At 53.2% G+C, this 25,055-nt stretch overlaps 1 protein-coding gene across 5 annotated transcripts in view; it reads left to right on the forward strand.

The window, feature by feature from the left end:
* Window positions 1-25,055, forward strand: part of STARD8 (StAR related lipid transfer domain containing 8) — a 55,774-nt gene that overhangs the window by 15,946 nt on the left and 14,773 nt on the right. The window contains exon 1 of one of the 5 annotated variants that reach the window (XM_062640031.1): window positions 16,818-17,096. The exons of 2 other annotated variants lie outside the window; for them this stretch is intronic. In XM_062640031.1, coding sequence (XP_062496015.1) covers window positions 17,024-17,096 — 73 coding nt within the window. In that variant the 5' untranslated portion in view covers window positions 16,818-17,023. Of the gene's footprint in view, window positions 1-16,817; window positions 17,097-22,468; window positions 22,605-24,122; window positions 24,357-25,055 lie in introns of those variants that run through there. 2 more of the 5 variants (XM_062640033.1, XM_062640032.1) reach the window with 2 other exon arrangements.

Genomic DNA, 25,055 nt, shown 5'->3' on the forward strand with positions numbered 1-25,055 from the left:
CAGCGGGGGGGGGGGTGGGAGGGCGGATTTCAGAGGGCTGCGAGCTGCAGCCGGGGAGGAGGAGGAGGACCCCAGCCGGAGCTGCTGCTGGATCCCCGTCCTTCCCGGGCTGTCACAGCCGTGCATAGGGCAGGAATCTGCTGCTTCCATCGCGGCCCGTGGCTGAGCCGCTCCCTGCCAGCACGGCCGATGCTGAATTAACGGGGGATGTGAACGGCTTGGCTGTGAGGATGGGGCTGCCCAGGTTTTCTCAGGGCTCCCCTTCACCCTTCCTCTAGCTGGGATTGCTGACAGTTAAACCGGTGGATGAGGAAGCACAGATTTGCCTCCCGATCCTGAGAGTCGTCGAGGTCATGGAAAAGCTGCGTTGACGTCAGGAGGCTTCGGCTCAGGCACTCGCGGGGGAAGGCTGGGCTTGGATTCTGGCTTTTGGTGCTGTGGGTACGTGTTTCCAGTTGATTGTCTCTTTTGGAGACCTCTGTGTTCGGTACAAACGGTCAGGTTTGGTGTGTGCGCGTAGTTTGTCACACTGTGAGCTAGCACTAATCTGTCTGAACGTGCTGCCAAGGTGAGAGGCTGTTTTTTTCAAGGGTTGTTTGATCGTGCCTAACTTAAACACCGGCTCTTTGTGCGTTTGGTTTTGTGGTTTGTATTTTGGAACGGCTCCATGGTGCAGAGGGCAGGGAGCCGCCTCTTTTCAAGACCCTCGTACAGTCCCAGGGTGTCAGAGCACGTATCGTGATGTTATTGGCAGGAGCCTACATTCTTTTCCACGTGCATACTTGAATTCTTATCAATGAATGTGCTTTTTGCTGTTTACATTTTCCCTGGAACACAGCGCAGGGTGGTAGCAGTGCTGCTGGAGCGGGCACAGCAGCCCCTTGCTGCATGCGTGCCAGTGGGCTCCACACCTCTCTGAGAGCTGTGCAGGGAGCACCGCTCTGCTCAAACCCCATCAGTGCCCCCCCCCCCATCAACAATCAGCTCCCACTCTTATGCCAAAACCTCATCAGTAATTTCCTTATGTGAAAAAACAGCAAGTCCTAGTGCAGAGCAGGTATCAAACCTAGCTTCAGAGGAGGTGCTCGCATTCATTAATGTACTCGTGCTTCCTCTGAGAAATACTTTTCTAATAAAAGACCCACTGAGTAAATCCAATCGCACTTCTGTTAAGCATTCCTTGTCTGCGTTGCCTCAAATGTCCAAACCTGAGCCTATGCATGGAACAGGCTGCCAGCAATTTAGTTTCGTAAGAGAACAAAATATGGTTGTGCCTGGGGCACTTCAGTACTTCCTTTTTGGTTTTGTACTAATTTCAAAAAGATTTGAAGGTTCTCAAAGTCAATTGAAATCGGGTAGGGGAAGGAAAGGTTGCCCTCTCCCTGAGGGCATAGCAGAGTTTGCTGCGTGACTTTGCAGCGAAGGAGCAGGCTGGCAAGTTGGCTGGCACCGGGTTCTGGTGGTGGGGAGCACTGAGGGCAGGTCAACTGGTCCTTCTGTGCTGCAGCAGCCTGGCAGGAGGGAGCTGCTGGCACCAGCACTGCCGTGGCTCTGCCCTCCTGGGAACAGGGTAAATCATCCCCCAGTGGAGAGGAGAACCGGGTCTCCTTCCCTAAACTGTTCATTCCTAAGAGCCTGAGACTGATTGCCTGTTGCAGGGGCTTGCAGATTTGGTTTGCACTTTGAATGGCTCTGGAAGGGCTCTTGCATTCAGATGTATGTGGGAGGTTAATTCTCCAGTTCTTGCAGTGTGCTGGAGGCAGGAAATGCTTTCTGGAGCTGTTGCCGAAGCCCTGGCCTGGGCTCCCCTCCCTGGCACAGCATGCATCCCACAACACAGGCACCTCCTTCTATCTCCACCAGCCTGGTGATCGAGACATTGCTCCATCCCTCTGCCCACTGGAATTGGTGGAGCAGATGGCCAGAGCCCAGGCATGACAGCTGAGCTGTTTTTTTGCTTGTAAAAGGCTTTCAGGGGCAGCATGCAGGCTGCAAAGGCAGGGATGCTGTTGCTCTTGACAAACCTCCTACCCCATGCGGTGCTGTGCCGGTCCTGCTGTGGCACTCCAAGAGGAGCACCCTGAACCGTGGGTGCTGTCGGCACTGCTTGGGGTGAGCTGAGGTGGGAGCAGAGGCACTCATAGCAGGGGAATGTCTGTGTAGAAGTCAGGTCTTCTCATCCCTCAGCCTTCCTTCGTCTGCATGCGTCTCCAGCCCCACCACGAGGTTTGAAGGAGGTGTTTGGTTGGACTTAAGCACTGGAAGAGAGGCTGTGCTGGAAAGCAGCTGGAGCCTTCCTGAGGCCGGTGGCCATGGCAGAGGAGCCGTCCGTTAACCTTTGTGCAGAGCTCCCGTGTGCTCCAGAGAGGACCGGCAGCACATTCCAGTAAGGCCGGGGGTCTCTCACCCAGTTAATGATTGAGCCACAATAACCCTTCTTGTGTGAGCCTTTCTGAAAGTCACCTCTGCATAATTATATTAACTTTTCCAGGCTGCCGGGGCCGGGTGTGGGAATTTGAAGAGACAGGATCTGTTCCTGCATTTCCAGCAAGAAATTCTTTCTTAGGTGCAGGAAGGGCGGCTCGCAGGTTTTCATTTGCTTTCTGATTAAACTGGCACTTTACTTGCCCAAGGGATTGTCAGCGGTGTGGAGCTGTGCTGGTCTCGCTCTGCTCTGCTACATGCTCATTCCTCCACTGTCCCACTGGGGGTGATCCTGGCTGCTAGACCCCAGCCCACTGGGTCCTGGGGTGTCCGGCTCCCATCTCTGGTTGCTCGGCCGTGACGCCCGTCTCCCCGGCCCGCTGCTCTTCCCTCTGTTGCACTGTTAATCATTGACAGGGTTGCCGTGCCACATGGGCACGCTGGCCCAGCGCGCAGTGGCGGAGCTGTTTGTTGAGCTGGTGGAGGATCCCTTATCAGAAAAGGGCACTTGTCACCCAGTGCCAGTTACAGGCGGAGTTAATGTTAACGGCTGGCACTGGGAACGGGCCTTAGCAAGTGCAGCAGCTTGGGGGACCTTCCCCATGGACTCAGCTATCTTGTGTCCTGCTGCACGGAGCCACATATGCAGATGGAGTTCCCTGTGCTGTCCCACGGCCGTGCTCAGCCATCCCCTTCTGTGGCTTCCCCAGTGTCCATTCTGCTGAGATGTCGTGGTCTGTGTCATGGGTTGCTGCTGCTGGTCGGGGGGCTGCCAAAACCCCTTGGCCAGGCTGCGTTTTGGTGGCATACCCCATGCATGGGAGATGCAGCTGAGGTGCCAGCTGGGTCCTGGACCCCCTTTGAGCTGGGTCCAACAATCGTGTGGGGTTTGGAACCTGAGCCAGGCAGAAGCTACTCACTGCTGTGGCTGTGATTGCGGTGCTTGGAGCAGGGAAGGTGGTGGGATCTTGGGGCTGTCATCAGGATGGATGTAATGACTACCACTCAATGACCTGTGTGTGTGGGAAGAGCAAAGGGGCAGCAGCAGCAGAATAGGGGTTCCCTGCTCTGTCCCCCCATGCTACCTGCCTTGGACGAACTCAGGCAGAGATGTGCAGTGTCACAGCCCAGGGTACCACAGGAGGCAACAAGCCTTCAGCGGGGTGTGTTTGTGCTCTGCCATTTCTTTGCCCCCCATCTGTCCAATGTGATGAGAGCGCCTGGGCTGACAGAGCAGTCAGCATCATTCCCAGGACAGCCAGCTCCTGGTGCAGGCCAGAGGGCAGCACAGTCCTGGGGTGAACACCTGGATTTCCTTGGACACTTCAGCCAAGGCTTGGGCATCCCATTCCTTAATTGGGAGCAGGAGTTTGCTTTGTGGCTCCTCCTGGGATGGCATGTTGCTGAACCCAAGGGGCCCAGTGCGCCGGAGGCTGGGTGTGCTGGGGGATTTCCTGCCCTTTATCTAGGAGTGAAAAGCATCTGACTGCAACACGTGCACATGGGACTCACAGTGAGCCTGTGCCTTCCAGGCCAGCACAGCCTCACTGTGCCCTTCAGGAGTGGGGCTGACTGGCTGTGTTCAGAACTTGCAGGGGCACAGAAGTTACCCAGGGAAGCTGTGGCTGCTCCATCCCTGGCAGTGTTCAAGGCCAGGTTGAACACAGGGGCTTGGAGCAACCTGCTCTAGTGGAAGGTGTCCCTGCCCATGGCAGGGGGTTGGGACTGGAAGAGCTTTAAGGTACCTTCCAACCCAAACCACTCTGGGATTCTATGATTAAAACTGTTAAGGACTCTGTGCTGCCAGCACTGTCCATGCAGGCATGTGCTGGTGGCAGCGGGAGAGGGTGCTTCTGTCCCATAGCTGTGTCGCTGCTCAAGTACAATCCATCTGCAAAGCTACGTGATGGGTTTCTATTCTCTTTCTCCCCACCATGAATTTTACAGGGATATTTTTGCTGCTGTCAAGGGCACAAGTTCAGTGTCTGAATGCTCTTTTGTCTGGTGCAGCACAGAGGAGTCACATTCTCTTCCCATTCCTTCTAGGAATGGCAACAAAACGCTTCCGCTGCACCCCTTGCTGGGTGCTGCTGCACGATCTGGGGGGGAATGAGGTCAGATCAACGGCCCCCAGCTGGAAAGAGGGTGATGGTAGAGCCAGGGCAATAAATCTGCATGCATGGAAGGACCTGTCTTTGAGCTGCAAGGCTCTCCTATGATTGCGGGCTGTGCAGGAGGGACCCAGGGACCCATGCCTGTCGAGTTGGGTGGCTGGCAGCCAGCGGCTCAGCCTGGGGCTGGAGGAGGACAAGAGAGCAAGGGTTTAAAGAAAAAAGGAAGGAAGAAAAGGAAAGGACCAAACAGGAGGATGCTCTGCTGCGAGCACTAGGCTAAAGGCTGGGCTTGAGGCAGCGGGTCAGGCTGGGGAGGGAGGTGGAGTGGTTCTGGGGCTGCAGACCACTGAGCTGCAGCTCGGGGGGGGGTGTGTCATTCCCTCTGCTGCTCGCAGTGAAGCTGGAAATGGCCATGACAGTGGTGTCATGAGGCTGTGGGACGGTGACGCTGAGCCGCGACCTCGTTTCATCAGTGTCATTGGGCAAGAGCGGGATGATGGGCTGTCAGGGCTGGCGTTCCAGCTGCGTTTTCCCATGCAGAGAATTGCGCTGTTGTTGCTGGACACCTTCCTTATGAGTGCTGGTTTCATGGGCCACAGCAAGCCCCTCATGGTTTGTCCCCTCCCTTTTACTTCATTCAGCATCTTTGTGCCCATCTCTAAATCTCTTTGTCTTCTGTCAGAAATGTTGCTTATTCTGATCTTTTGTTGGTAGTCTGAAGCAGGGAATGTTTCTTGACAGGCAGTTAAACGTCCTCATTAATTTCTGTGGTGCATAAACCTCTGTTGTGATGTGTATCCCAGGCACAGTGCAGCGGTGGGAGCACCAAGTAATGTCCAGCAGACATTACTGCAGACTTCAGCTGCTGGAAACATCCATCCTTGACTGATGGATCTGCTGCATGGCTTGCTCTTCCTTAGCAGTTTTCCATGTGGTCGTCTCCACAGGTTTTAGGGACCAAAATGATCCCTGGATTTCCTTGTACAGCTTGTCTCATCAGAGCCAGAGGAGCAAACCAACCTCTTGGGCCCTGCTTGGCTACTGAAGAAGCATCCTTATGCTCTGGAGCTCTCTGAAGACTTGTTACCGCTCTCCAGAATTAAGTGCCAGCTTGTGCAGGCTCTTCTCCTGCAGGGACCAGGGCTGTTTGCACTGGGCACCTCTATGCACCAGGCAAAACATCACGGACTGGGCAGAAATTGCCTCTGTTTTCGGGAGGCAGGCGTGATCTCCTGCTGAGCCCTTGACCTATGCTCCGGATGGACACTTGCTTTCCAGCCAAGTGGCAGCTGAGCCCGCTGCTTTCCTTCCCCACGCCTGGGCCCTGTGCACACCTCTGCAGCACAGCTTTTCCATTGCTGCTGCTGGTCAACAAGAAAAAGCAGTAACAAGTATTTTTGGCATTTTGCAGCAGCAGCTGCATTGTATCAGGGTACTTTGTGTGTCTGAGACTTAAAGCCCTGAGTATACATTTTTTAAGGGGCATGGTTAGGGAGGCATTGCTGTCCGGTGACAAAGGAAGAGCTTTTGTGAATGCAGGGAGCTGGGCTGTGCTCTTGGCTTTGCTCCTGACTCCGCTTCAGGAGAGGCTTTCTCCTCTGTAGAAGAGAGATAACAGGTTATATATTGTGACCTGTGACTGCAGGGGGGCACTGCTGAATCTTGACACCGAGTTTGTTTAATGGTCCTGCCCCGTTACTGATCTCTCCAGCAGTGCCTGTGCTCTTGGCAGTGCCGTGGAGGGCTCTCTGATGGTGCTCCATGTACTGTGGTGCTGCTTCAGGTCCTGGGAAGGACTGCCGAGGGAGAGCTCTCCTCTTGCTATGCTTGGTGGTTTGCATTGGAGCCACCTTGTTTTGAGGCAGCTGCCTCTCCGTGTCTGGGAGTTCCTGGATTTCTCCTCTCTTGTGTGCTGTGTAGGGACGTTGGTATGAAACCAGCATTTGTACTTCCCAAGCCCGCGTGTCGCTTTACTCCCTGGTGGGAGCAGAGGCAGTGCTGTGCAGGGAGCTCCTGGGTTAGGGGTCCTATTGCCAGGGTAGGGGGTGTAGTTTGGGACGCGCTGCTTTGCCTTCCTCATTGCTGCTTTCTAATGGCAGTTTCCACACGGGAACCCTGTCCCTGCGCTTTGCAGGAAGCTTGGGAACTGCATTTCTAGCTGCAGAGCGGCATGGCACAGCTCCTTAGGGAGCATGGTAGGGGAGGCAGGACTAACGTGCTCTTGGAGACAGGCTGCGGTAGGAGGTGGGTGCAGGTGCAGCTGCTGTCCTGGTCCCTCCAGCTGTGTGGAGTGGTGCAGGACCTTTAGTAAAGCAAACAGCTGTGTGAAGTCCTCCTCTGCCCAGCAGCGTTGGGAATGGAGCCTGCATTTATGCAAAATTAAGAGCGGGTACCAGGTTATGAGCCTGTTGTCAGGGTCTGGTGCTTTCCTTATCAGAGAGTTTGCATTTGGATTATGGATTTTGGACCATTTTTGCTCAAGACCTGATGATGCTGCAAGGACACAGGGACCTCTGGCAGGAGGCTTCTCTTGCATCACCAGTCCAGAGCATAGGAACTTGTTGGAATTCCCTGAGGGCCTGAGGCATGTGCATGGCAGTTTGCAGCAGGGACTGAAAGGGTTAAAGCTGCTTTGCAGTGTGATTTAACAGGAAAAAAAAAAGGGGGAAAAAAAAAAACCATTTCCTTCATGTCCAGAGACAGTTTATTTTCTGGGCATTCTTCAGGACTCAGGGAGGTGCCTTTTCTTTAAGGCATTTCCTGTAAGCAAGTTTATATTTGGACTGGGGTGGGTGGGGAGAGGAGGTGGGTTCTGGGGAGGGGTCCAGCAGCCCGAGCCGAATGACCTCAGCTTTTGGCTCCTTGTCCTAAATTGTTGGAGATGGCAGCTACGGGAGCAGTGGCCATGGGATCGGATGAGGGATGAGGTGCAGGGTCCTGAGGGGCTCAGCCGTGTGCATGGGTGTCGGGGACCCCAAATACCCCTTTGCACAGGTGGGTCAGAGCAAGCAGGAGGGTGTGAAGCTGTCAGTGCTCTAGAAGAAGAGTCGGTGTTAGGATTCGGGTCAGCCTCACTGCTGTGGGAGTTCACATTGTGCTGGGTCAGAGCAGCTGCCTTGGGCTTGGAGCTGATCTTCCCTCTCGTTGCTTCTCCTTGCCAAGTAGTGACCCACTAAGACACCAGTAAGTCCTTCTCTGATATCTGTAGGGTTTTCAGGTTAGCACTAGGAATTTAAGGAGCAGGCAGGTTTATCATCACCATAGTTCTGCACTGCAGACATCAGAAAATAGCTGACTTTCTTTGCCCAAGATGCAGTCAATGCTAAGAGAAGGTGATCTGTCATCCCCTTCTGCTCTTCAAGGCCATTCCTTCCATTACCTTTAAGGTGATGAAGATAAGTGCTGCTGGACCCCACATTCTGACCTCTGTCTAAATCTATTCTCTCCCCCAGGATAGCTTTTATTTCATTTAAAACAAACCCAATAAAGGAAACATGGTAAAATATGAGGTCATCAAAACTTATTGTGCTCCCAATGTCCATCGTGCAGATTTAACTCTTTTCCTGTTGATACTTCATCAGACTTTAGTTCTTGTGCAAGGTTCTTGGAGCCGGCAGGCCCCTGGGTGAGACGCAGCAGGCTGGGCTCACCTCCGCTGTCACTCAGGCAATTCTTCCCTTGCTCCCCACGCCAAGTTTTTTCTCCCCCATTTTGTTTTCTTTTTATTAGTGTGATTTCCTAACATCGGAAGAGGCGAGTTATGAAACTGGAGTTATCCAAACACGTCTTGTTTGAAGATAGCGTTTCATCCAGCAGATGCAGCTTCCTGCTCTGTAAATGGCTTTCATTGTTTCGCATTGGCTCCTGGCCCTGTTTCTACCAGGGCCATGGGCAGTGCTGCTCGGCTCTGGCAACCCTGGGAGCGGTGGTCCCAGCCACGACTTGCTGCTGGCTGTGAGGTGATGTGAAGAGGCTGAACTGGGAGCACTGGTGTTCCGTAGGCAGCCTCCAAAAGCATTTGGGAGGCTCGCTGGATGCTCAGGGTTTTCCAGTATGTGTCCACTCTTCCAACAAGACTGTCTGAAGAGGCCAGTTGGTGCCATTTCTGCTTGATTACACCCTGAGTGTGTGCCTCGCATAGCCTCCTTGCTGACTGCTGCCCATGGGATGCCATTTGTTGAATGGGATTCAGCCCATGGGGCCTGTGGCCTGATGCCTGCTGTTGAAATGGGGCTGACGCATGGCATGGAGAGCAGCTACAAAATGCAACTGTTATCAGCACGGCTCTGTCAGGGCTCGGGTGCAAACCAGGCTTGTCATGTGCTGGGTGATGTACCGCGATAGCCACCGGTTGAATGGTTGACATCCAGATTGCAGAAGAGGAAGGAACCAGGGAGGAGAGGGTAAATAAAACAAGGTGGTGATGAGGATTATTGCCAGCACAAAAGAAGCTGTGTGAGTTTTAAACCTTTCTCAGGCACCACAGAGAAAGGGGGGTTTGGAGATGCATCCTTGCGTGCTGCCAAGGAAGAGAGCTGTGGCTGCGGCTGCGATGTCCTGGCCAGGACTTGTGTTGTTGTCAGGCATGGGTATTCCTTGCAGTGGTGCAGGATGTTTCTGCCAAATGTGATACAGAAAACATTGGAAAAGGTTAAAGTGATTTTGCTTAAAGATCATAGAATCACAGAATGGTTCGGGTTGGAAGGGACCTTAAAGCTCATCCAGTTCCAACCCCTGCCACAGGCAGGGACCCCTTCCACTAGAGCAGCTTGCTCCAAGCCCCTGTGTCCAACCTGGCCTTGAACACTGCCAGGGATGGGGCAGCCACAGCTTCTCTGGGCACCCTGTGCCAGCGCCTCAGCACGCTCATGGTAAAGAATTTCTTCCTAAAGTATAACCTAAATCTCCCCTCTCTCAGTTTAAAGAGGGTAGATTTATCCTCTTTAAAACAAGGTGTTTGTTTATCACCTGGAATCAGGGCCATGAAGCTGTGTTTGCTGGGAAGCTATCGAGCCCATGGTCAGTTACCTGCCATGAAGGAACAGGAGGAAGAAGAGCCTTCAGAGCACATGATGCTCTGTGTTTGCTCAGAACCACTTAATCTGGGGCAGCATGAGCAATGCCAAAGCCTTCCCTGTGTCAGATTGAAAAGGATTTGGCTTTGGCAGTGTGTGTGCCCCAGCCTTTTTCCCCTTAGGCTCTGCATCTGTCAGGTTTCTTTGGCTACAACTGCTGCAGACTGCTGTTGGCCAGATTTATAGCTCTACAAGCACTCGTACCAGGACCATGTCTCTTTGGTAACTGGAAAAGTGCCAGCTGATTGGTAGCTCTGATTTTAAGCCTTTGATCTGGAAAGCAAATAAAGAATGCATTAATTTTTCATAGCAAATAGGAAATGTGGCTGAAGAAAAGGCTGATCTGCTGCTTGAATGGCTGCTATACATGTGCCAGATGTGTTTACTGGTGAAACAGGAGACTGGTCTTATTTCCCACTCCTGCCTGCTAAGATGGGTTCTGGGTGGAATCTGTTTTGATTTTGAAAAGCTGGAAGCTTTGCAGCACAGATGTGGATGCTGGGGCAGGGAAAGCATCTGTCCCCCATCCCCTTCACTGGTACAGTCACCGTGTTTGCTGTTCTCTGAGATCACCCCATTATGAAAACAAACCTGCACTGCTGGGTTTATTAATTCTCTGAAGTATGTTTTTTGTTCTGCCTCTTGGAGATGTGAGAAGTGGTCCCCAGCGTGAGAACACCTGCCTTGGGAGGCAAGTGCCTTTCCATCCTTCCTAGTTCAGGCTCCCTGGTTGTGGGGCAGCACAGTGGTGTCCATGCGAGGTGGCTGGGGTGTCTCCCAAAACCATCTGGTTCCTGTGCGGATGGCTTGACCCTGGGAGCACCATATCATAGAGCGCTTTAGAGAGAGAAGAGCTGCAGGTGCTGGTCTAGTGCTCCTCCCTGTCTGCTTGCAGCCACAGGTGGGAGTGAATCCTGGTCTGCATGGTCCTCTGCTCTTCCATGGCTCTCTTCTGGGTGCCTCCTTAACTTGAATGACACTGAGATGAAGCTGGAGTTCTTCGTGCATCTGAAGGGCTTGGGTGATGATGTGTTTGTGTCTGTGAGGTGCGTGTGTTGTTCCCTGTTGTGTCCTCCCTAACCAATCCTCAGCTGCTGGGAGAGATCCCTGTGGTGGTGGCAGGACACATAGTGTGGGATTAAAGGAGTGATCAAGAAGGAGGAAGGTTGGAGCTTGCTGGTAAGCAGAAGCTTTTGTGCCTCACGCTCCATGCCCTGGCCACAGGGATGCTCTTAGCTGTGACCTTGCTATAAAGCGGTGCAGGCAGGGACTTGACTGAAGGTGGGTTTTTGGTGGACTGCCTTTCTCTGTCAATGGAGCCTGTTTGGGGAGGAGCTGGGTGTGCCCCAGACCTCTTCCTCCAGTGCAGGAAGCCGTGGCGGGGGTCACACTGTCCCTGGAGCTCGGGCACAGCCATCCTGCGGCAGCCCATGCTGGTGGTGCCTTGCCTCTCCTGCTCCTCTGCTCCATGGCATTCCCACCTGCTCCAGAAGCAGGGATTCATTCAGGGTTTTATGTTTTGCACAAGCGGAGCGTGGTTTTGTTGGTGTTTTGATGGGATGTGAAGCCGCAGATTTTTCCCCATTAATTGAGTTCCGCAGAGCTGCTGCCGGAAGCGGCGCCGAACGCTTGGCAGAGCTCTGCGCTCTGACGTTTTTCCTTCCTGCCCCCTTCCCCGAGCGAGCCCTTCCCTCTGCGATGGCAGCCCCTAACTCAGCCTCTTCCGCCCTCCTCCCATGGAGCTGCATTTTGGGGTGGCACCGCTCGTTTTGGGGTGGTGAGCTTAGGTCCCACAGGCGGTGTCCTGCGAAAGGAGTCCATGGCTTGCCACAGTGGTCAGAGGAGGCAGGGGGTAATGAAGTCTCTGTGGTTAGTATCTGATGAGGTTCACTGGCATTTTATCTCATCTCAATGGAGAGGAGGAAAACGCAACTAAGAACTTGTCTTGGCGAGGCCAGCCCTACCAGAGTACCCAGCTCTGCGTCAGGATGGGACCTGAAACCTCTTGAGATCCCAATGCCCTTACTGTAGAATTCTCTTGGAATTCAGTCCTTGGAATTCTCTTTGGCTGTGCTGGCAGAGCCGGTCACCTGCCCAACTGCTTCACCTGGAGAAGTTACCTGCTCTGTGGTGCTGCATGTGCTCCTTGAACAGGAGCTGTGCTCCTAAATGGTTCCTGGCATCATGGGGATGGCATGGATAGATAGATAACCTGATGTTGCACAAGTCCGTGTTTTGCAGATTATTGAAGAACTCTTGTGTCTTGGCCAGGCTTCTGAGCCCCTCTGGGTACTGAATGATGTGCTGGTGGCTTTGACATGCTGATGTTGCTCCCCTTTTGCCCATCTCCAGCTTTGCCTGGGGCACTGAAGTTGCTATTTTCTTGGACTAAAGCAAGGTACAGCCTGTCTGGGATGGGGCTGGCTAGGGAACAGCTGTGGTGGCTGGAGGGCTGGTGCTGCTCGCCCCTTGAAGATGCTGATGTTGCCCAGGACCGCTGGTGCTCTAGGCTAGCCCTTTGCAAAGGGAAGGGAATAGAGGCTTTCACAGCCTGCCATTTCCAGGCAGCTCAGTGCTCATTCTAATCACTTGTGAAAGCTGAGTGTTAATTAAGGGCTTTAAGTTCCTTCAGAAAACATGCACATGTGAGTCAAAAATTAGTGACTCAAAAATAGACACAGATGAGTTTTAAAAGGATGTGAGCTGATTGATTTACCACAGATGACGTTAGCCCGCAGCTCTAAGGTAGAAGTTTTCTGAGGCAAAGGTTTCCTTAGAAACACCAACAGGAGAACTGCTGCACACTAGTGAGGCTGAAGGGTAATGCTTGCTTGAGAAGAGACAAACACTTTAAAGGTGTGTTCTGAAGCATGCAAAAATGACTGCTGGGGAAGTTTACTTGTGTAAGATACTGCTCTGCAAAGCATCTGAGTATGGGGCCCAGCCATGGGGTGGGCAGCCCCTGAGATGCAGCGACAGGGGATGGTGCTGCAATATGTGGTTGTATGGGCTTCAAGCTCTTTGGAGGACTCTTCCCGCCTGGTTTCCTGCTGTTCAAGGAGACCCAGCTGAGCATTGTGACAGCCTTTGCTTTGGTCCTTCTGCCCCAAAACAGTGGCCACTGCAGCAGAGTTGAAGTTTCCTCCATGTATGATCGCAGGTGGATATTTCAGTGTGACTGTCTTCAGGACAAAGTTCTCTCAGTGTAACCTGGAAAGCATCAGATGCAGGCTGGGGTCTTCATCAGCCCTGTGCCAGTCACGAGGGGAAATGGTGTCCCAGTAGCAGCAGACTCGTCCTCACTGTGTCTGGCTGTGAGCACAAGTGAGACCATTGTGCTGTTGGGGCAATACTCAGGCAGGGAAGAAAACCCTGAGTAGGTCTTGCTGTGACAAATCTTTTACTTACACAGGGGCTTTCACAAGAAAGGGAAACTGGAAAAAAAACATGTCTGTTCCTGCCAAAAAGCACTGCTCTGCCAGTAACTGGCCTCTGTTTTCTAGTGCTGCTCCTGTAAATAGTTGGTGTGTTGAATTAGAGCTTCCTGCTGTCCTCTAACCCATGGGCTTCTCCTTGCCCTGACCCTAGGGAGGTCTTCCTCTGCTTCTGACCTTGCTGTCTGCAGCCACAGCACTGACTCCAGTGTGTTCAGTATTATAACTTCCCTTGAGCCAGCATAGCTGTGCAGGGGGGTGTGAGCTCATGTGCTTGTGCATCCCTAGGAAGGCTGGGAAGTACTTGGTTTGTTAACAGAAAACTGAAGAGAGAGCAATTTTAACCATCTCAGAGAAGTGTTTTCCAATGCTTACAGCACAGGTCTAAATTTCAGGGCTATCCTTTGGCTATGGACCAATCCAGTTCCCTCTGTGCATCCTCAGATCCTCCCTCTGCTGAAATGTGAACAGGCTCTTCGGCCATGTGCCACGAGGCTTTGCTTGCTTCAGCTCCTCAGAAAATGCCATGTTATACATAAAGGGCCATGTTTTAGGCTGTGTCTTGGTTGTGTCTGTGGGGGTGTGGAGTGCGGGGCTGGCTGGCAAAGATGGCTGTGCTGGCTGCTCTGGTGGGAGAGAGCAGATGGGACCAGGACGGGTAAACCAAGTCTGCCATTCCCATGGTTCGTCTTCCATTGGGATTCAGCATCTTGACTGTCAGGCCAGCATATGAGCCTGTGACATTGCTTGAGGCCAGGTTTTGCATCCTGTTTTGTAATATTCCCTGACGTTCCCCACATTCCTGGCAAGGAGACTTCTGTATTTTTTTGAAATGTTCCTTTGTCTCTTTGCAGAAGTGTGACATCCTTTAAAAGCACTTCTCAAAGAGTCTGTTGGCCTGCTCTCTCCAGCAGCTCCTGTTAACTTCATAAAGAACAGGAACCCTTGAGCTTCCACTCCAGCCCCAACACTGTCTCCTTCCAGTGGGAAGGGGAAAAGGAGAGAGGGGAAGGGCCGTAGGCTTTGCTCAGGTCACCTCCATAAGCCTCAGGTCCATGCTATGTGGTTTCACCCTTGTTCTCAGGTTTTGCTCTGACCTCCAGGTTTTTGTGATGGTTATGGGCTCACTAGCTGTGCCTGGACAGCACAGTCTGGAGGGTCCTGGGTTCAGAGAAGAGCTTTGGAGAAGGCAGAAGCCACCACAGTGGTCTTTGGGTTGGTGTCCTGCCTCTAGCAATGGCCTCTTCTGTCCTACCTACCAGGACGTACGGAGGTAAGCTGAGGGTTGGGTGGGATATTTTGCAATGCTGAATCCCTTGGTAGGGGATGAGAAACCTATCATGTTTCCCACGATGAATTGGTAACACAGTGAGAAAGGAATAACCTGGTGTTGAAGCCCACGGTGTGACCTAGTGGAGGGATGGACTGGAATCAGTACAGCTTTTACCAGCGGCATCAGGATATGTTGGATGAACACGTTAGCCCTCCTTCTAGCCAGATGTCAGAGAGACTGGGAGAAGACCAGCTGGAGAAGGAGACGCAACAAGCCAACATACAGGTCCCCATGCTGGATGTTCTCCTGCTGCTGGGGCCCCCTTCCCTCACTTCTCTGGGCAGCAGCTCCCCAAGACATGCAGGCAGCCCTCGGATGCGCTGTGCCAGCTCCCCCCTTTCTCCCACAGGTGAAGGGGACAATGGCACCAGGATCTCCTCTGTGTCCCAGAAGGAGCTGTAGGTTCAGGGACCCCCTCAGCCTCCTACCCTGGGCAGCATTTCAGGATGAGAGGACGCTTGGCTGCCTCTCCTGTTGCTTTGGAGCCAGCAAAGCTGCTCTTCTCCCTTCTCACCCACCTACAGATGTTGGCTCACTGGAGACACTGGAGGCAGCTGCTGCTCTTTTGCTGCAGCTGGAAATTACAGTCTGGTTTCCTTCTGTGACGCCATGGTAGCATTAATGACAGAAAGGCCTGGCCAGGGGGAGTGGTGGAAGAGGCTTTTCCTGAGGAGAACTGGACCAAAATTCCCGTTGCAGTGGGCAGGACGTGTGTATGGCACCCTCCTGTGCCTCCCTGCACACTTCTGGATGACTGGGTTCCAATGCTGCCATGGGCATGGGTGGCACATGTCCTCTTGGAGAGCCAGCCTCGCCCACCAGCACCTCCAGCAGCCACCTGCACCGTCACTGGGGTTTGGTGTCTGCTGCCATGTGTGCACGGAAAGGTCTTTTTCACTGTATAATACAGTGGTGGTTATTATTTGTTATCAGTTGGCTAAATCCACTGCTGGCTTTCAGCCTCTTTGCAAGGAAAGCGCTTTCTTTCAGTCCCGAGAGGATCAAAGACCTCTTGGTTCAGGGATTTTATTAACCTCCTATGTCAAAATAGCTTTTTGGGATCCCTGAGCAGCTTTAGTGGAGTGTGTGTTGTGAGCTGGACCGGGCAGCCGCCAAGGCACCCTCAGCTGAGGCACGCAGCCGGGCAGCAGCACTGTTGTCTCTGAGGCCCGGCACTTCCCTGCATTGCTGGGATGTGAGATCACATTTGGAAGTGGCTCTCGACTCCTCCTGCGTTGGTGGAAATGGTGCACATGGTGGCTGGTAACGCGGATGGCCGCTGAGACGCTCCCCATCTGCGAGGCGATGGCTGCTGGCAGCTGGACGCACTTGCTGTCACGCGTGCGGGTGTTTTCAAGCTGCTCCTCTCCAAGGTTTGCTTGCAGATGTATTTACCAGCCCTCTCCTCTCAGCTGTCCCCCTCTGCACTTTGGACCTGGGATCTCCCCTGCCAGGTCCCTCTCAGCTGAGGGGATCTCACAGCTCATTCTGTAAGCTATTTATGCCAAAAAGCATCGACTCACGGAAGTGCAGTTGCACAGAATGTGCTTTTCATTACGGAGATTAATTCCATGTCAACCAGAACCTTCTCATTTGGACCATGCTGTTTCCCTCTGCTTTGGTCTGCCTGAAAAGGTCAGTCGAATCCTGCCTGTGTGGAGGGAAGGAGCACTCCCAGGCAAGGTAAAACACTGATTCTACTTTCTGCTAATTCATTAGAATTAGTATTCATTAGAAAGTAGAAAGAGCATGAATTAGTAGAAAGTCAGGCAACCAAGTCTAGATATCTTGGATACCAGGTGCTCGTGTTGCTGTCCCTGAGCCATCTGCCAAAGCTTTTGGTCCTCTTTGGTGTTTTGAGGGACTGAGAAATTCCTGGTGGCTCAGCCTTTGCTTTCCTGTGCATGGGAAAGGCTGCATTCACGTGTGCTGTGAGCGGTGTCAGCTCTGCACTCCGCAAACAGCCAACCGAGAGGAGCCCTGAAGCTGAGGTTTATGGTCACTGCTTTGGCTAACGACATCTGATTGGATGAGAAAGGGGGTTTTGGTGGTATCCATCACTCCCCTCCCATTGGTCCTGCTTCCAGCTCCTTGTGCCAGCAAAATGCAGCCTCGTGGGAAGTTTCACACTGGAGCATCTCAGTACATAATTTTCCCACTTGCAGTTGAAAGCCACAACCCACCTGGCTGGAACTGGCATCCTGGTGGTGGCCACGGCAAGCCGTGGGCCAGGACAAGGATGGGAATGCCCCAACCACAGGCACAGCTGCTCAGGAGGGGGACTCAATCCCATCCTGCCTCTCGGGCAGGGCTTACGGAGAGCTGGAAACAGTTAAGCAGCGTGCCTGCGTGCTTGTGCGCTCTCGGGCTTCCTCCCGCGCTCCCCACCAGCTCCCACCCCTGCTGTTCCGACAGTTCAGCCCTTTGCACGGCCGGGATGTCCTGTTTGCTGCTGAATGAGAAGCTAGATGGTTGTCCCTGCAGGCAGGGTCAGAGAGGGCAGGTTTGATTAGCTGGGTACAGCCGGACTGCGCGGAAAAATCAGCGATCTCAAGCTGACTGCCTGTGGGAAGGTCTTTGGCCGGGAGCGCTCTCGCCTCCGTGGATGGTGCTTGGGGTGGGGGATCGAGGAGGGCAGTTGTCATGCTGATATTTTTCTCTGCATTTAATCCACGTTTTCCAATGAACAAAGCCAGGATTAACAGCTTCTGCCATGGTGAGTCTGCTTGTGTCCCAGCTTTGTATTTGTATCAGGAGGCTTCAGCCAGCGAGCGCGTTCTCAGGGGAGATGGAAAAGTCTGTAAAATGACCTCTTTTTTCTTGTTGGAGATTTCTTGAAAACAGCGTTTCCTTTGCAGCAAGTTCAGTTCGCTTTGGCTCTTGTGCAGCAGGGTGAAGGAAGGGTTAGGGGGTGTAATTTGTTCGAAGTTTTTTTTCCTTTTCTTGAAAAACAGACCAGACTTTCCTTTACCTTTGTTTTTACTTCCTTGCAATGATCTGTAGCTCCTGCCCTGACAGAAGCATTGCCTGCTTGGAGAGGGGCTGCAGCGGGGCACGCTGTGAGCCCTGAGCCCCGGCTGCAGTACAGCACTGCTGGTATTGAGTGTGCGGCTGTGTGTGGTAGGAAGGAGAAGGGAAATGGATGCGACAAAGTACAGGCTGGGTTCAGTCGCATTGTGTGTGGCTTTTCTTTCAAGCCCCTCTGCTCCCCGCTTAAGATGCAGAAGGTGTAAGAGATCTGCAGCCTTTTTAATATTTGGGCTTATTTCTCACAGAGTCAGCCAAGCCGGTGAAAGCGTGGTGGCCCCACGGCATGCCAGCTCCTCCTAAGCTTTGGTTGTTTCCTGAGCCCAAGCCAAAATGCCTTTCCATGAGCCTGACCCCTGCCTCCTGCCAGGCAGCAAGGGCGGCTGGGGTGGCAGCGCTGGTGGGGAGTCACGGAGCGTGGTGATGCTGGTGCCAGCCATGCCCAGGATGTGGCATTGCCTGCCGATGCTGATTTACTTAAAAGCAGTTATAAGTGAGAGGAAACGAGGGCATGGGGAGGAGGGGAGGGAGCTGTGAAGGGCAAACTGCTAGATGGGGAGGACAATGTTCCCCAGGAGCTTGTGGCTGCTGCGCTGGGAGCAGTGCGAGAGCAGTGCTGATGGGTGCAGCAGAAGGGACTTGTGGCTTCATACTGAGCCCTTCAGTGGTGGGAGAGATCCCATGGGCAGGGTGCAAATCCTGTCCCCGTGTACGCAGACCTGTGTTTGCATGAGAAATATTACTGTTGGTTTTTTAAACTTGGTTTTGTTTTTTTTTTTTTGTTGTTGTTTTATGCCTTGATTTGTCGTTATCTCCGGGAGGACTGCAGGGAGATGTCCCCATCGGGTAGGAGGCTCTGTGCAGAGCACGAGGGCTGTTCTATAAATGTACCCTCAGTGTGCTGTTTGCAGGTACTGTGGTCACCTGCACATGCAGGACTTTGTGGTGTTAAGAACCAGGGTTTTGCAGAGGTCTTTCTGACATGGGATGGGATTTTCACACATTTGATGGTGAGTGTGTGCAGGTGTCAGTGCAGAAGTGCTTTGCTTGCACAGCTCCCCTGACCAGCTGCAGATGCAGGGACCAAGATAGAGCCCGACCAAAGCAAATGCCACTATGCCGTCCTGGAATTGGATGGGTTTATAATTCTGTACAGCATGGAAAAAGCTGCAGAAAGACCACAAGGAAAGGCTGCCCCATGGAGTTCCTCTGCTAACATACACCTGTGTGTATTCTAAGTAAATGCATAAATGTAGGAGGAAATTCCCTTATGTATTAAGCAAGTCATTATTTAAGCAAGTCTAGATTTAAAAGTAGGAGCTGAGGGTAGCTCCTAAGTGTGCAGCATGTAGTACAGGAGAGAAACTGCAGCTGGTTGAATTGACTGGAGATGCGAATTTGTCAGCTGCAAGTGTTGGTTTATGGAATTCAGAGCTCTCTGCAAACATGAGAGCTGCTGCTGATTCTGGCTTTTTAGCAAAACTATTGCCATTTTCCCTTGTCTTGACCTTCTTTGCCCTTCAATGATGGCTTGTGTTGGGTCTCTCATTGCTTGTGGTGTAAGTGCTGAGGCAGAAGCAGCACTGCGATGCAGCTCTCTGGGCTTCAACCTCGCAACATGCTGGAGGCGAGAATAGGCTAACTGGGCATCATTTTGTTGGTGCTGGGCCTAACGCTCTTCCAAGCAATGAGAAAATGGGCTCCTGTTGTTGTGCATGTAAAGAAATGCACAATGTCATCCCTCCTCGTGAGGGAGGTGCGGTTTTGGCCTGTGCCATTGGCAGATGGTGAATGCTGTGCCCCAGCGCTACCGGGGCGGTCAGGTGCAGAGCTTGGGCTGGCCCGGCAGGACGGCGTCTGCTAGTCCAAACAAAGTGTGTGTGTGTGAGATCCAGGGGATGATCAACAGGAAAACAGCAGTGCAGCTTTAGAGAGGGTGGGATACAGCATGGGCAAGATGGATTAATTTTCTTCAGCATCTGAGCAGCTGTTTGCATCTTGCTTCTCGACACTTCTCTTCTGTGTTTCCAGTAGCAGAAATGAGAGCACCATGCCACCACAGCCACCTGAGCACTGAAAATGCGTGTAACATCTGCCAACGTACATTCAGTGCTCTTTGTGCCCACAGCAATTGTGTTTGGGGCAGGCTGCCTGTTTCTCTGTGAGTTGCCCGCTGGCTGCAGGCACAGGGCTGGTGGAGCATGAGTGCAGGGAAGGGGGAGCTCAGGTGGACCTGCAAAGCTCTGCCTTTCCATCCCATGGTTGGGTGCCATCTCTTTCTTTCAGCTGTTTGGGGTTGTGCTGGGGTTTTGTGGTGTTCTTCACTGTTCCTGCTGGGCGCTTCATCATGCAATCTCCTTCTTTTAACCGGTATTTCCATTGGGAAGCTTCTCATTGTCCCATGCACACAGATGGACATTTATAGAGATACAGGCAGCTCAGCACGGTAAATGTCTGAAATGAATAACTGGTGCCAAAGAAAGATGGTAACTTCACCCCAAGTCTGTGTCTGGGTAGAGGCAGTGCCCGCACTGACAGACCTTCTCAGGGTGGTGCTTAGGGAGGGCTGGAGCCGGAGGCCCTCTCTCCCCTGAGCTTGCTTTGCCATTGCCTTCTTCAGCTGTGGAAACCGTGCTTGCTGCTGGGCTCCTGGGTCACAGGAGCGGATGAGTTCCTGCCCTGTCTGTTGTTCCTGTGGGGTCAGAGCAGATGCAGAAATGCAGGTGGGGGAGGCTAGGAACACAGATCAGGGTCTTCACCTTCCTGGTCCTTTGTTTCTGTTCCTATCGGTGCCCTTTGCATCCTCTTGTTCCCATCAGACATCTGCTGTGCAGCTGCAGTGCTCAAATGCAGGACACTTAACCCCTGAGCTACCGCCATGCTCGTGTTCCTGGGGCAGCATGAAGCTGAGGGCCAGCAGGAGGGGTCCCGAGGTGGCCAAAGGTGCTGCAAGACTCTGGGAAGCAGCCATGTCCAGCAGACACCGTCCCCAGCAACCCTGCTGGTTTCTTCCCTCCAGCAGCAGGTTCACCCATGCTCTTGGGCATGGGTGTCAGTTGTTCAGTGCTGCTTTACTGGGTCCAAAGTAACACCACGGAGGAGAGAAGGAGATCCTTCACTGCTGCAGGAGGTGGACACTGGCTTCTCTGGAGGTGGCTGTGAGGCTTTGTTGTCACAGAGGAAGGAAAGGAGGAGCGTTTTCCCCTTTCAAAGTAAAGAAGGTAACAAATGTGTTTGCATTTTGCGAAGGTACAGTGAAGCCTAATTCGTTTGGGGCTGATGTGGTTACTTCAGTGCTATCTTGCAACTTTTATTAAGGACAGAAAAGGTTGCAAACATGAATTTAAGTTGTTCCAAGCAATGTTTGTGGCTGTGGTGCTGTTCCCTGTGCAGATGGGATGAAGCTCCTGTGTCCAGCCTGGAAAGGGAGAAGCAACGTTTTGGCAGGGCTGGCTGCACTGCCAAGCTCTGGCATTGCCCTGGGCTTCATTGTGCTCTTGTGTCATGTTTCTGCACTGCAAAACACAAGGTTATGCTCGCTTTGGGTGCAAAGAGCTGTTTTAACTTTATTTAGAACAAACTAGAACAGATGCAAGACTACTGTTAGGCTCGTTTGCAGGAGAGGAAAACCAAAGCTGTTGCTTGCAGTTGATAACCGTGGTTACATGCAGCCCTGGGGCTGAGCCGAGATGTGAGCAGGGCAGAGATAAGGCAGGGGACTCAGCTCCAAAACAGGGGGCCATCCGCTGGAGTGGAGCCTGTTTTCTTTACCTGGAAACTTCACTTGGGCAATAGAGCAGCAACTTGTCCAGTATCCTAGGGCCCTTCCTTACTCTCTGCTGTCCACACTGAGGGGTTGCTGAGGTTTCCAGCCTTGCTGCCGTCTGGGGCACAGCACACCAAGCAGGACACTGAGCATCAGCCGCAGCCAGGTACTGTCCAGGGACGAAGGGGAAGGAGGGGAAGTCACTGGGCTGGTGGCCACAGGGTGTCTGGGAGCAGAGGAGCTTGCGGTGACATATGAGGGTGGTGCATGAGGTATTCAGGAACCCAATGGCTTTGGTCTCCTTGCCCCATGGGTGGCCAGATGGCTTCCTCCACAGGTTGTACCAGCCCGTGCTTGGGTACCCACACAGACACTAGCCTACAGTTCGCGTGCTACCTGTAGGCTGGATTTTACCCTCAGATGTCCCTTGCCTTCATCCACACCATACACTGGCTGTCTGGGGCATGAACAGGGTGGCTGGGCTGTCACACCCTGCATGGTGCTGTCCCAGGGAAGCGATGCCCTTGGGAGCAGGCAGGGCATTTTGGGGCTGGAGGTGTGAAGGCATTTGAACAATTCCTTGTTGGCGATGTATCAGTTCCCCAAACTTGTGATACCTATTTACTGCATGAAGGATAATTATGGAAACCTACTGCATCTGGGCGAGTGTCCAACAGCATTTCTCATTCCTATCTGTGTGCCCTGTCCATGCTGGTGGGTTTGAAATCTCTGCGGTTTGCTGGATGGTGCTGGGAGCTGGCAGGGCTGGAAGCAGATAACTGGTATTTATGGGTGCTGTGTGCCAAACCATGTGTGGATGGAGGATGCCCATGGCTGTGTGAAACACAGCGTGCCTCTCCTGCTGTGAAAGCCCAGGTTGGTGCAAGCAGCAGCTTCAGCACAGCATGGGAGCTTCCTCTGGGTGCCTCTGCTAAGCATCCTGGAAGGGGAGAGGTGCCTTTAGTCAGGTCCAGACTTGGCTCTCAATGTATTTGGGTGATGCCCCTTTCAGAGAGGCAACCCTGATTTCTGTAAGCACCCTGTATTGCAAGCAGAACTTATTCCTCTTTCACTGGCAATGCCCTGGCCCCAGTAACTTCAGCAGTAGTAGGATATGCGTTTCCCATGGAAACTTGTTTCAGCTCCTCGCTTTTTCAAGCAATGAAGGCACAGACCCCTGGGTTTGGGAGATGTGTCAGGACTTTCTATCGTTTCTGTAAAAAGCAGGCAACTCCTTCCGTTTACAGACTGGGAAGGGAAGCGGGGCACGCTTATGCATAGTGACTGCTGTAAGCAAGTTTATTTTAAGGCAGGATGGAAAGAAAACACACCAAAAAGAAAAGAAAAAAAAAAAGCATTCCCTGTGGCAGCTGGAGGTTGGGAGCTCCCGCCCACATCTGCCGGGCAGCTGGAATCACGGCTTTCCATTAGGTAACGCAGGGGCGATTTTATGATGTGGTTTTCTTTTCTCACACTAATTGGCTGTGTGGGACTTTTTAATGGGGAATTTGGAAGCTTGCTGTGAGAAGCTGGGATCCTGGGGTGTGACTGCTCCTTTTTTTATTCTTGGTTTCTAAAACAAAAGTGCAGAGCCGGGGTTCTGGGAAGTGGCTTTCCTGCCTGTAACTGCGCTGGCCTCCGGTGTTCAGCTTGCTCATTTTAGAGCTTTTATTGCCTCTCTGGGGCTTTTCCCCATCCACGCCTGTTCCAGGTCAGGGGTGAGGTAGATGTAGCCCCAAAGGCATTTGAGGCAGGGATGTCAGGCTCCAGACATCCCATGGCCAGGAGCCATTCCCATCAGAGCCACCGCAAACCCGGTGCAGATCTCACTTCCCCCCTCACTGATGTGTTACGGTTCAGTGACTGTGCAGGGCGATGACTGGGGGAATTTTGCCCTCTTTTTCCACTTTCATGTTGAGTTTCACCCTTTGCTTCCACTTTCACTGGCAAAATGAGAACCTGTCTGCCTGGCACAGGTGACTCACACTGCTCCTGGCTGGCTCCATGGCTGCCCATGAACAGGGGATCTTTGGGCTCCTCTGAGCTTGGGTTTGGTGTGTGGTGAGAAGGTGGCTTTGTGGGATTTATTCTCGTTTCTTAGGGAAGCGTGGGCTCCGTGCATGTTTATGTGCCTGTCTGCTGGTGTCTGTGTGCCTGCTCCTCCCACAACACAACTGGAACGGGATCATTTCCGTCATGTTTAAACTACAAATCTCAAAGATATTGAGGATAGAAGCTTGTGAAAATTGTTTGCTGTCCAGACCCTCTTCCTGGCCTGGCTGAGGGTGGGTGTAGCATGCAATGAGCCTTTATTAGACACCAGAGAATCCGTATGCCTGGAAACACATGCATTTTCCCGTTGGACATATGGGTTTCCCAGTTAGAAACCCATCTCTGTTGCTGCTGCTTGTGGTTTCTTGAGCCAGTGGAGGGTCTCCAGGCAATGGCCCTGGGGGCTTGGGCTGGATTTCCACACAGGCACTTGTGCTGCTGGCTGTTCAGTGTGGGTTTGGCCCCCCCATTGCCCACTCCTGGCCATGGAGCTCCCAGAGAGGTGGCAGAGAGGTCTGGGGACCCCATGTAGAGCATCTGGACATGGCCCTGGTGTGCTTCACCACTCATCGGTGTGTTCAGTGGGAGTATTGCCTGCCCATCCTTTCCTGCGCTTCCCTGGGAAAGCACGTCTGTGGGAAGGGCGGTGGGAGGAGGAAGCTGGCTGATGGCTCTGTCCAGGACGTGGACACTTGGAAACCTTTTCTGTGCCAGGGCTGTGACATAGGGAGGGCTCCTGCCTGGGCTGGGCAGAGTCCCCTGCGCTCGGTGGGTTCTGTCCCTGCTCTGTAGGGCTCCAGGGTGATGCAGGGCTCACTGCCGCGGTCAAAGCCTTGGACCCAGCTCCAAAACAGGGTGAGGAGGGAGGTTCAGCCCCCCCCGCCTGCCCCTGCACCGGGAGGAGGTGGCAGTGGAGGGGAAGGAAATGTCGTGCTCTGACTCCTCATTTCCACCGGGGCCATGGGCAGCCGAGCTCAGTCCCGCACGGGAGCATCCTGCTGCCGACTGCAGCCCTGGCTCCCGGCTGCTCCTCGGCCTGGCGCGGTGGCTGTGGTCACGCTGGGTGTCACAGGGGTGCCGCACGTCCCCCGGCCCTGCTCTTCTACCACTTCATCCCCTCCGCCGTCAGGGGTAAGCTTGGCACACGGCTCTGGTTCTGGCTGCCCTCAGCTGCCCTCCGTGAGGGAGATGCCAGACTGGTCCCTCCCTAGGGGTGGTGGGCAGCAGGGGGTCAGGACATCATGGGGCAGTATTAGGGGGAGGTTGGTGTTTCTGTTCTTGGCTGGCGGCACCCTTGAGCTGCAGCCCCATGGTCAGTGATTCCATTGTGAGTGACAGAGGAGGAGGAGGGGGTCTGGCAGGGTCTATCAGCAGGGGCGGCTGAGGGAGATGTCCATCCTTCAACCCTCCTTGTCCCAGAGGTGCTCTGCAGAGCTTTCTGACCATGAGTGTTGGTGCCATCCCAGCTGGACGTGTTCTCCTGCAGAGGTGCACTGGAGGGATGTGGTGCTCCGTGGGGACTGCGCTGACCCAGTTGAGCTCCAGGGTTGAGGTTTCCATTGGTATTTTTGGGTTTCAGCCCTGTTGAGGGCCAGGGGGTCAGCCTCAGGATTTCACTGGGCTCAAGGCACAGCTAAGGACAGCTGCACAGTTTTGATCCAGATGCAGACGCTTATTCCAAAACGTCTTCACAAAACTTCTGAAGTATTTGGGTCCAGGGCTTTGGCTTGGCCGTATCCTTAACTGAACTGCTTGTTTTGAGCCTTTTTTTCTTCCCTCTGCTGTAGCTTTGTAATTGGAAATGCAGCCAGAGCTCTCAGCTGAGGCTGT

This window comes from Pezoporus occidentalis, unplaced genomic scaffold (genome assembly GCF_034315485.1).
Source record: "Pezoporus occidentalis ecotype Australia unplaced genomic scaffold, CSIRO_AGI_Poc_V1 ctg63, whole genome shotgun sequence".
Lineage (NCBI taxonomy): Eukaryota > Metazoa > Chordata > Aves > Psittaciformes > Psittacidae > Pezoporus > Pezoporus occidentalis.